Source organism: Lynx canadensis, chromosome A1 (assembly GCF_007474595.2).
Source record: "Lynx canadensis isolate LIC74 chromosome A1, mLynCan4.pri.v2, whole genome shotgun sequence".
Classification (NCBI taxonomy): Eukaryota; Metazoa; Chordata; class Mammalia; order Carnivora; family Felidae; genus Lynx; species Lynx canadensis.
In genome coordinates, this window is record NC_044303.2 from 210,802,361 (window position 1) to 210,814,882 (window position 12,522).

The 12,522-nt window shown below is 41.8% G+C and overlaps 1 protein-coding gene across 1 annotated transcript in view; it reads right to left on the reverse strand.

The window, feature by feature from the left end:
- The window catches only part of LOC115523255 (40S ribosomal protein S6-like), a 75,425-nt gene extending 63,337 nt beyond the window's left edge, over nt 1-12,088 (reverse strand). Inside the window, 2 exon segments of the mRNA XM_032594132.1 lie at nt 8,734-8,921; nt 11,978-12,088. Of these exon segments, the coding sequence (XP_032450023.1) occupies nt 8,734-8,921; nt 11,978-12,088 (299 nt within the window).
- Nucleotides 12,089-12,522: the final 434 nt, after the last annotated feature.

The window sequence follows — 12,522 nt, forward strand, 5'->3', positions numbered from 1 at the left end:
AACTGAGCTGAAGTTGGACTCTCAGCCAACTGAGCCACCCAGGAGCCCCCTATAATTTATACTTTTAAAGCACTTGATAAATCAGTAAGTAAAAGATCAATAACTTAGTAACAAATAGGCTTATAACAAAGATTCTCAAATTCACTCAGTTTGAGAAATGCAAATTATAACTACAATGAATACACATACGTTGTGTTAGATACCATGCTTTGCACAGATTATTATACAAACATGTATTTATATATTATATATATTTGACTCTTTTACTCTCTTCTCAACAATCCTATGAACTAGGTACTATTATTATCTCATACTGTAGATAAAGAAACTGAGGCTCAGCCGTTTGGCCAAAGACAGCTAGAAAGTAGCAAAACCATGGTGCTTCTGGTTTATTTGCGTGTGCAGAAAGTGATACATGTGCCAGGAGAGTCACTGCAGAGCATGGCACGAGACAATCACTGGGTAAGTGTTGGCTCAATAAGTAAATAATAGCAAAGACTGGAAACAACCTACCTGCCCCAATAGGAAACTGATTAAATAAACAGGGTACAGTTAAAAGAAGGAAACCACTACGCTCATTGATAGGGAATAATCTCCAAAATTGATAACTAAGTGAGAAAAACAAGATACAGAAAAGTATGGATGACAGGCATATCAACTACATAAATAAGGGATAGATTTGTAATGTGTGATTCTATGTCTGGAGATATTCACAAGACAATCATAAGAAGGTTTGCCTCCAGAGAGAACTAGGTGGCTGGCTGATAGAGGAGAAATGAAGAATACTTTTTATTATATTCCACCTCCTACTACCTTTTTTTGTTTCATGTGTGCATCTGTTACCTATTTAAATGAATGAAAAAAATTAAAAGTGAGGTCGTGACAATTTTAACAAGAAATAAAATAGTCTATAAGCAACGGTATAGAAAATATACTATTACCGAATGAGCTGTTGCTTACTGAGTATATTTAAAAGAACAGGAAGGAGTGGTTTTTATGTGCAAAAAATAGACATGGTCCAGGGATGTTAATATAGCGTAGATGCCAGATATTCTGGATTCATCTCTTGCTTTTGACTTTGGCTGCTGGTGCTGGAGGCAAGTGAATTAAGCCAGTCATATCTGGATAATAGTACTTAATGATCAACCTTACCTATGCATTGTGAAAACCACTTACTTGATGTTGGTGAAACGCTTTGAAGGTGCAACATTCCAGGGTGCAAGGCAGAGCCTGTTCAGACCTGTGTGCTGTCATGGGAACTGAGACTCCATCCAGAGTCAAGTCTTTGAGGAGACTTCCAATCACTATTTAGTTAAACAAATGTTTCTAAGGTGCCAGTGCTTCCAAATGTTTCTTAAATGTGTGTGCCCAGAGAATCAGACTATTTCAGTTGAGTTTTTGTATTCCTGTATTACATTCCTACAATACCGCCACTAGTCCACTAAGTACATTTTGAATATGATGATTTCAGGAAAATGAGTTCTTTTCAGAGAAGGGAAGTACACCTTAAGACACATCGTGGTGTACAATTCAATAAGGAAATTGCAAAGCCTTTAGAAAACTAAAACGAGTTAGGGGCTAATAATGTTTTTTAACAATGTATATTAATTAATTGAGAAAAATATAACATCCACAAGGAGAAATGTATAGTCTAGGGGAGAAAAATAACTAATAGGAATGAGAAATGTTGGTAGACAGTTTCCCCATGGTCTCTCTCACTTTTCCACACCTTGAAGCAATGCATCGACTGTCGTTTTGTCTGGAGTATCTTTTCAAGGATGTTTGCATAGTTAACACCCTTGGAAGACAGAGATAGTGTTTTCCTCCAGAGCAAAGGCAAGTTTGCCAACTGTGCTTTATCAAAGATTGAAGTTCTTCAAATTCCAAGTTCCTCTCTGTTAGTGCAATACAGTATCACCTAGCTCTCTTCACATCATCCGTGGTAACTGGGGCTTGGTGAGCTCATGCCAGTATGCTGATACTTTGGTTACTGCTGTCACTGTGAGTAATAACTATCATTTGTCTTTGAACCTGGAGTTTCATATCTACCAGCATCCATGAAACTGTGGCCAAATGACTTCTTAGCTTGCAAGTGGAGTAATATCTCAAACTCTTCGCAGTTCTTGAAAAAGAAGTGTTCTCTAGATTACTGCTATACAACAGAAATGCAATGTAAGTCACTCATGTGAGCTACATACATAATTTTAAATTTTACAGAAAGCACATTAAAAAGCTAGAAGTAATCCCAATCAAAATTGCACCGGCATTCTTCTCAAAGCTAGAACAAACAATCCTAAAATTTGTATGGAACCACAAAAGGCCCTGAAGAGCCAAAGAAATCCTGAAAAAGAAAACCAAAGTGGGAGGCATCATAATCCCAGACTTTAGCCTCTACTATAAAGCTGTAATCATCAAGACAGTATGGTATTGCCACAAAAACAGACACATAGACCAATGGAATAGAATAGAGAACCCAGAATTGAACCCACAAATGTATGGCCAACTAATCTTTGACAAAGCAGGAAAGAGTATCCGATGGAAAAAAGACAGCCTCTTTAGCAAGTGGTGCTGGGAGAACTGGACAGCAACATGCAGAAGAATGAAACTAGACCGCTTTCTTACACCATACACAAAAATAAACTCAAAATGGATGAAAGACCTAAATGTGAGACAGGAAACCATCAAAACCCTTGAGGAGAAACAGGCAACAACCTCTTTGACCTCAGCCAAAGTAATTTCTTGCTCGACACGTCTCTAAAGACAGGGAATTAAAAGCAAAAATGAACAATTGGGACTGCATCAAGATAAAAAGCTTCTGCAATGCAAAAGAAACAATCAACAAAACTAAAAGGCAACAGACAGAATGGGAAAAGGTATTTGCAAATGACATATCGGATAAAGGGCTAGTATCCAAAATCTGTAAAGAACTTACTAAACTCCACACCCGAAAAACAAATAATCCAGTGAAGAAATCTGCAGAAGACATGAATAGACACTTTTCCAAAGAAGACATGAAAAAATGCTCAACGTCACTCATCATCAGAGAAATACAAATCAAAACTACACTGAGATATCACCTCACACTGGTCGGAATGGCTAAAATTAACTCAGGAAGCAACAGATGCTGGAGAGGATGTGGAGAAATGGGAACCCTCTTGCAGTGTTGGTGGGAATGCAAACTGGTGCAGCCACTCTGGAAAACAGTGTGGAGGTTCCTTAAAAACAAAACAAAACAAAACAAAACAAAACAAAACAAAACAAAACAAAACCCCAAAAACAGAACTACCCTACGACCCAGCAATAGTCCTCCTAGGAATTTATCCAAGGGATACAGGAGTGCTGATTTATCATAAGGGCACATGTATCTCAATGTTTATAGCAGCACTTTCAACAGTAGCCAAATTATGGAAAGAGCCTAAATGTCCATCAACTTATGAATGGATAAAGATGTGGTTTAAATATACAATGGAATACTACTTGGCAATGAGAAAGAATGAAATCCTGCCATTTGCAGCAACATGGGTGGAACTGGAGGGTATTATGCTAAGTGAAATAAGTCAGTCAGAGAAAGACAGATATCATATGTTTTCACTCATATGTAGAACTTGAAAAACTTAACAGAAGACCATGGGGGAAGGGAAGGAGAAAAAAATAGATACAAACAGAGAGGGAGGGAGGCAAACCATAAGAGACTCTTAAAATCTTTTTCAATATATGAAATTTATTGTCAAATTGGTTTCCATACAACACCCAGTGCTCATCCCAAAAGGTGCCCTCCTCAATACCCATCACCCACCCTACCCTCCCTCCCATCCCCCATCAACCCTCAGTTTGTTCTCAGTTTTTAAGAGTCTCTTATGCTTTGGCTCTCTCCCACTCTAACCTCTTTTTTTTTTTTTTCCTCCCCTCCTCCATGGGTTTCTGTTAACTTTCTCAGGATCCACATAAGAGTGAAACAATAGGTATCTGTCTTTCTCTGTATGGCTTATTTCACTTAGCATCACACTCTCCAGTTCGATTCACGTGCTACAAAGGGCCATATTTTGTTCTTTCTCATTGCCCTGTGGTACTCCATTGTGTATATAAACCACAATTTCTTTATCCATTCATCAGTTGATGGACATTTATGCTCTTTCCATAATTTGGCTATTGTTGAGAGTGCTGCTATAAACATTGGGGTAGAAGTGCCCCTATGCATCAGTACTCCTGTATCCCTTGGGTAAATTCCTAGCAGTGCTATTGCTGGGTCATAGGGTAGGTCTATTTTAATTTTCTGAGGAACCTCCACACTGTTTTCCCAGAGTGGCTGCACCAATTTGCATTCCCACCAACAGTGCAAGAGGGTTCCCATTTCTCCACATCCTCTCCAGCATCTATAGTCTCCTGATTTGTTCATTTTGGGCCACTCTGACTGGCGTGAGGTGATATCTGAGTGTGGTTTTGATTTGTATTTCCCTGATAAGGAGCGACGCTGAACATCTTTTCATGTGCCTGTTGGCCATCTGGATGTCTTCTTTAGAGAAGTGTCTGTTCATGTTTTCTGCCCATTTCTTCATTGGGTTATTTGTTTTTCAGGTGTGGAGTTTGGTGAGCTCTTTATAGATTTTGGATACTAGCCCTTTGTCCGATATGTGTTAAAATCTTAAAAACAGAGAACAAACTGAGGGTTGATGGGGGGGGTGTGGGGGAGAGGGGGAAATGGGTGATGGGCATTGAGGAGGCACTTGTTGGGATGAGCACTGGGTGTTGTATGTAAGCGACAAACCACGGGAATCTACCCCCAAAACCAAGAGCACACTGTACACACTGTATGTTAGTCAATTTGACAACAAATTATATTTTAAAAAAAAAAACTAGAAACAGGTAAAATTAATTTTAATAATATATTTTATTTAACTCAATATATCTGAAATATCATCTCAACATGTCATCAATATAAAGTTATTAATAAGACATTTACATTCTATCTTTACTACAAAGTCTTTCAGATCTGGAGTGTTTTTAATACAGTATATCTTAATTTTTACTAGCAACATTTCAAATGCTCAGCAGTTATTTAGTGGCTTTCATTTTGGAAATGAAACTCTAGACTGTAAAATATGGCAAAATGAAAGTAAAAGTTTTCAAGACTGAACTAGATTTTTCTTTAAACAAATTAAATCCAGGGTGTGAGTAATCACTTACTGGACCTGTCACTCCAGGGACTCTGAACCATGTCCTGCATGTTCCAAAATTTAAGTCTGACAAATCTGTCAGAAAATCCTTCATGCGTTATTTAATTCTCCCTGTGCCCTTTAAGCTACATTCAGGATGGTTGATTCTTCTGCAGCTGCATGTAATAAGATAGGAAGTTAGGATAAGAGTCACTAAAGACAAAGTTGCTACCAATCAAGCATACCTTGTCCTCTTGTTTCCAGAAACTGAAATTTAAATGCGCCTTCACTTTTTCCTTAATTTTCTCCTTGGAGAAGTTTGTCTAGCTAGAGGAAGGGGGAAAATCCCTAACCTCAGCCTGTATCATTTTACCATTGGAATAGGAGATGGGCACTTACACAATTTTGACGAAGGAAAAAATGAGTAACTTTAGACAGACCCACTTCGCCTCATTTGCTCATCTGCCCTGCCCAGTTCACAGGGTTGCCATGTGATCGCATGGAATAATAGCACCAATGAGGTGTTGGTAAAGGAAGAGAGAGTGCCTGAGACATAAGCCGCGTTGATGATGAATATAATGATCTGTCCCTTACTATAAATTTTTACTCTAAACAGCGTTCTTCAGACCTCAGAATCTTGCATGGGTTTGATTATGGTGAAATAAAGCAGGTAACTGCCAAAACTTTTGATCATTTGGGGCTAAGGAGATTTAACCCAAATAATACTGAGGTTTAAAAACAAGAAATATGAGTTTACAAGAACATGCACACTGTTCTTCATACAGCCTCAAAGCCTCCATGTATGGGAAACTGTAGAAGTTAAATGACTTTATTTTAATGCTCTAACCTCACAAAATCCAATGTTTGAGAAAAGGACTCGAATTAAAGTATTACAAGATTTTATTTAAAGTATATATGACAGAGTCCTTTTTGGAACAAGGAGAAGACACTTTAGTTCACTAAATCAATCAACCGACCTCTTTGGAAGAGTCCTGTAACATTGGCAGTGGATGAGTTAAAAAATGACATAAAATGGCCCAGTGTGGTTGGGCACCCTAGGGAATAATGTCCATCCTCAGATGCCAGACCCTAGACAACCCAGGAGAGGCATTCTGAATCCCAATGTGAGCACAGGGGAGGATTCACCTGCACATAGATTTTCTGTCAACTGATGACCTGTTGTTACTCATGTCATTCTGTTCCATTACGTGAAGCTGGCATTTGGTCTGAGAACTTCACAGAGGTTCTGTGGCTCCTTCATAATGCTATTCAAGAACTGCTACCAAGATGCCTCACTGGCATTGTGCCCTTCTCTTTTGTATGCCTCCTTCTCTTTTATCCAGCACCCTGACTTCCCAACCCTCTCCCCAAGAGTCTCCTCATTTCTTCTATTGCTGTGTTGCCCAGTAACACCACACTTTGGGTTTCATACCTCGACTTTGGCCAGATCCTTCCCTGGTTTGGGACCTCACCATGTTGACACCTGTGTCCTTCCAGACTCCGCTTTCCCTACTTAAAATTTGGTTTAGTTGCTACATCTTTGGGTTAATAGGCATCTCACCCTGCATCACTGCCCAGTTGGGTACTCTTTTAGGCAGCCATTACTTTGCTGGCAGTCATTTGTTCCTTGTATTAGACAATTGTTTACTCTCTTTTCCCCTTCCTATTCTCTCTTCTCTCCCTCCATTTAATGACAGTGAGCTATACTAAAAAAGTCTATGGAATTTGGAGTTAACAAAACTCCAGATTGGATTCCCAGTGTAGGATTCCAAGGTGCCACCCTTGCTATGCAAACCTTGGCAATACTTATATCTAAGCTTGGCTCTTCATCTACAAATTTGGGATGATAACAATCAGTATGTAATTATCTTATGATGATAAAAAGACGTGTGAAGGCCAGTGTGCAAGAACCGACATAAACTGACACATGGGCATGGCATGTTTGAAGGACAATGATTTGAATTCTAAAATCAACTGACTTCTTGTTGGCCTGGCTCTTTTCTGCATGAATTGGATTTTTTTTTTTTTTAACACAGATATATATCTTGTAACTCCTGCTATATTACACTACATCTTTGACATGGAAAGCTTTATCTTTTGTATTCCTTTCAGTAGTGCCTTGGCCATAACAATTAGGTATTTCTTGGCTTGGGTGAAATAGAGAGCTCCTGCTCAAATCATGGTACATAAACTACCCAAAAGAGGGGCTTCAAATATTGGTAACCCTTGTAGATTTTTGACCGGGAATCATATCACGAAAGAAAGTTGTAGGAAAGTGTGATACCCAGTGTAACAGAACTGCTTGGAGCAGGGAGGCTAGTGGTCAGAACATTTGACAGATATGAGACTCTATGTCCTGTTGTCTGTGAGGTGTTGAACAAATTGGCTAGCTTTGAAGCTTTAGTTTCCTTGTAAGTACACTAAGGATAATGATAATATTTTCCCCACAGCATTGATAGGAGAATGTATTCGAGAATCTATGACACTGGATTATCACATGTCTGACATGTAGGAACTACTCAGCACACATTAACTATGATGATTTTGATGTTTCCTTTAAACATCTTCCAAGCCATTCTCAGCCAGAGTGATCCTATTTAAAATGCTGATCAGGTCATGTCATTCTGCTGCTCAGAGCCCTCCAATAGCCCCTTCCATTCAGTGTGAAAGTCATGATCCTTGCAGAGACCTACCCAAATGCACTATTTCCTTTCTCAGCTCTATTTCCCAACCCTCACCCTCAGCATGTAAAGCCTCTTTCAAAACATTTAATTTACTTATTTGGTATGTTTATTGTCTATTATTGTCTCTCCTTACTAGACTCCATGAGACAGCTCATGGGACAGGAAGCTCCATGAGACAGGTCTATTCTGTTCACTGCTATACCGATGCTCTAGAACAGTGCCTGGCCAGTGGAGGTGCCATTTGTTTAAAGCAAGCAAGCAGGAAGGAAAGGAAAGGAAAGGAAAGGAAAGGAAAGGAGAAGGAAAGGAAAGGAAAGGAAGAAAAGGAAAGGAGGACAGAAAGGAGAAAAGAAAAGAAAAGGAAAAGAAAAGAAAAAAGAAAAGAAAAGAAAAGAAAAGAAAAGAAAGAAAAGAAAAAAGAAAAGAGGGAATGAATTTCCCACAGTCAAGATAGTCTCTTCTAAGTTCCTATATTACTTTGATGGCTATTCTCTTATGCTAGTTCTTACAGTCTAAATTATGCTCTATACTATTTTGGGATTTGCCTTGGTTCCTTAACCAGAGTATAAGCTTCCTGATTGGGAATGGGGTCTTTTACCATTTTGCATTACCCCCAAAGCCTGGCACACAGTCATTAGTGCTCTTACCTGGGGAGAATACCTCTGAAATCCTGGACAATGTTCTCTGTCTTCCCCCCACTCCTCTCTCCCTTTTCTTTACTAATATCAAACTTTACTGCTAAAAATTAATTTGGTAAAGATTTAGCCTTTAAATTTCAAAAGCAAAATGAATCTAATAAATACCACTTAGTAAAATCCCTTAATAAGGGTCAGCTTTACTTTCTGAGCATAATCCTCACAGTTTCTTCTCAGGAGAAATAAAGCCCATGTTCCCACCCCCTCTGTAATGACGTGGTCAATATCAGCGTGACGTGGATGTGGTGGCAGAAGGCGCAGGGGACTCTGTCTCCACCTGCTTTCGCTTCCCTCGTGTGGCCACATCGTACAGTAATGGCAATCTGCTGCTTCACCTTCTCCTTCCTCTGGGCCTCCTTGATGCCACCTCCTATCGTAAAACACTGTGGCTTGAGGGCAAAATCAAAGGAAGTAGAAAAGAGCCATTTAAGAAAAGAAGCAGACAAAAATACAATTCTCCCTCCCTCTCTTTTATTACACGGGGAATTACAAAAATGTGCTTAACTGGCCATTTCTCGTTTTTGAGTGCTAAACTTCATCAGCTTTTAGCCCAACTCGTGATCCCTGTAACTGATGTCTATTAAAATTCGGGCTTGTGTAAATCTAAGGAAGAAATTCCTGAGCTTGAGATCCCCACGCAGATAGCATGAATAAGCCCTCAGTCAGCGCCTGGGGCCTTGAATAAAGGAGAGAAGCCCCGCCCCCAGACTCTGCCTTAGGCGCAACGGGAAGCCCTGGGGGCCTCCGGGAAGGCGCCTGAGCCCATGACAGTTATTAAGCTGCTGCACGTCTTTATTTCTCCACCTGAAGCCCTGCGACTTTTACTTGATGTTTCTTTTTGAAACCCTTGGGTTCCCTCAGGACCCCAAATGGCACAGGGAGGTCTGCGTGTTTCTCATGGCCCCTCAAGGGTATGCTGCCCTCTGTGACAGGCTCAGGGACCCACATTTGGAGCAACATCTATTTCCCAGGCTGCTGGGCAGACAGACTGGCCAGAGGACTGCAGGCTTCAAAGGCCCGGATGAGCCCCTGTGGCAGGTCAGCCCCTGGAAATGCCTCTGATGTGCACAGACACCTGGACAAACACAAAGGATGCAGGGGGGCTCTTTAGCCCTGCTACACATTTCCCGCAGCAAAACTTGTTAGAACTACCTTCTCATGGCTCACGACATAAAGAGGCTTTTGTGTTGCTGGGGGCTGGGGAAGACGGTGCGTGTTGGATTAGAAGCTTCTTGGAGTGAGGTCTTTCATCTTTCGACATTGAGCCGGCCAGTGCATCTGGCCCTTGCTGTGTCCAGTGGGGGTTGGCACCTCAGTGGTCCCCGTGCCCAGTCACCGCTAAGTCTGCCTGTGGTGGGAGATTCTCAGCCAAATAGTCATTGACTGATCTTCCACAGAGTGTGTATGTATAGCTTTTCAGGACTGGGCTCAGCGCCTGATCCCGTAGGGACACAACAAATATTTGTTGAACGAACAAATGAGATACTGAATGAAACCCTGGAACAAAGCTATATTTTTAGGAGCTGAACCATTTGTCTTAGTTTGGATTACTAACCCCTGCCCCCTGACCTCCCAAGAAGCAGACTCTGAAACATGGGTGTAAGTGGGAATAGTTCATCTGGGAAGTGATTCCGGAAACACCAATAAGAGAATAAGGAAGTGGGGCAGGTGAAGGAAAGCAGCCGACAGGGGGTGTCTCGTTTAGCAAATTACCTCTGTGGGCAACGGGGTATAATCCTGCTGGGGAGTGCAGGGAGCCAGGGAGGGACACCTGCCTCCGAGGGACCTCACCCAGAGTGAAGGAGCCCAGGTGTTGTAGGTATTATCCATCAGCTTTATCAGGTATTGACGAAGCACGGCTCTCAGGAGCATCGTTAATTAATTCCAGCCTGCAATGTGCCCGGGGAAAGGGCTGTGGGGGGCCACAGAAAACCTTCTAGTGAAGGTGTGCACTACACTTGTAAGTCAGATTGGCCAGTGCACAGATGGTAGGGGGCATTTGCAGTGTCTACGATACCCTTCCACCCTATTCCAGTTTCCTTTCCCTTTATTTCCTCTGTACAAGTAGCTGTCAGGGGACCCTGAGGGTCACTGGCTCCTGCAGCCCTAAAGACAATAGTAAGTTCCAGAGACTACAGCTACCAGAACAAGTCACCTCCACGGTCTCATTACGATCAGTGGGGTGGCTAATATGCACGTACGTTTCAGCAAAGCACAGGCTAATCTTCCTGCAGTGCGTTTGGTTTGTGATGCTCTTGTGCTCATTTCCAAATCTCAATATCTGTGTCTTAGTACTCATAGGATTGAAGAAACAATGCTTGTGTTTAAAATTTAAGGGGTTGGGGAGTTCAAAAAACAGCAGTGTTATAATCCAGAGGGATTAAACATATTTAATAGCATTACATCATTTCTCCCCAAACCTGACATATTGGACCCATGGGAAACCTTAACTATTACTTAAATGAGCTTATTTTATTGACAGTGAGACCAATGAGCAGAGAGGTGAAATGATATGTCTAAGGTCACATGGCTGATTATAGGCAGGACAAGGTGACGGCCTCCTAGCCCCTGTCCCTATCCCCTTGCCACACTCCTGTTCACACTAACCATCCCCAGGGTGTTACTCTTCACGAAATCTCTGAAAAGTAGTTGTCATAGTGTAGTCAAATTCTATACACTACAAACTTTACCCCCCAAAAGTAATTTCTTTGATTTTTTTAAAAAAATAACTGATCTCATCTTGGTCCTGGGACTTCATTCCCACTCAGTAGCAGGAAATTAAACACACATGCACAGACACGAACTAAAGTTTCAATGTAGAATAACTGAGCTGCCTAGGGATTGACTCACGAGGCCAATAGTTTTTCTTTGTCAACAGTGCAAGATGAATTACAATTCTCATGTTCATGAGGAGACTCCTTCACTGGCCTCTGGTACAGCAGGGCAGCCCTGGGCATCTACATGTTGGAAGCATTTAATCGGAGTGTCTTCCATCCCCATGGATGTTCCAGGTATCTCTTCTGGTTATAACATTGGAGATCTCTTTAGGAGACAATTATAGCTTTTGAGACAGTATCATGTTAAATGGTCATCACCCTGTGACACATCTAAAAAAATAAGTTGATCAGTTTGGGCCAAGTAGAGAGCTGGCTGTGCAAGAAATAGGAGCGAGGGGAAGAGCCAAGGTGTTGGGGGAGGCGGGGAAGAGAGAGCAAAAGGAGGTGTGGAGAGGATGCTCAAAGCATGAGAGACTTCCAAGAAGGGCAGGCATGGCCAGGGCTGAGCAGCAACCCAGTGTGAGGGCCCTGGGAGCTTGGGGAGAGGAGTTTCAAGTAGGATGGTGTCTAAAGGCACGTAGCAGAACCACCTGCTATGCTGTGATAACTGTTGTGTGTGGGGGGGTGATGCTTGGACGGGCAAAGTGAATATTGAGGCTGGTGCTGACCGTCTTCAGAGCCAAGGGATGGCCTTCTAATCCTGTCTGCACTCGCATGGGAGCCAGAACCCCATCTCCCGACCCCTGTCCAAAGCTCATAGTGCCAGGCACAGACGGCATTGCCCATCAGTGCCCAAGGGCCAAGGGGTAAGTTTCAGGGCCTGTGCAATCCTCTCTGAGCTGTGATTTCCTTTGATTCTGTTGTTCTTGTTCTATCCGAGTGGGACTTCTGTTCCCATTCTGAAGGCCACTGTTAAGTCCTATTCACGCTCAATGGCTCATTTAGTTCAGTGGGGGTTTGGGTTTTTAGAAGGTTTCCTCTTTTAAATTCTCTTTTTTTCTTTTCCCCTTTTTTTAAAAGGGGTCATAAAGAGCTTTAAGATGCCATGCATGAAAAGCTCTGGATAAATGCAGCTTGTACTGGATTGTAAAATACTGTATTGTTCCAAGCTTAATTCCTTGTGTGAGACTGGAATCGGTAATTTCCTCGTCCTAAGAGCAGCAGGCTGCAGACTGTGGGGATGGGCGCCCCTGGGGGCCGCGAGGGAGAACCA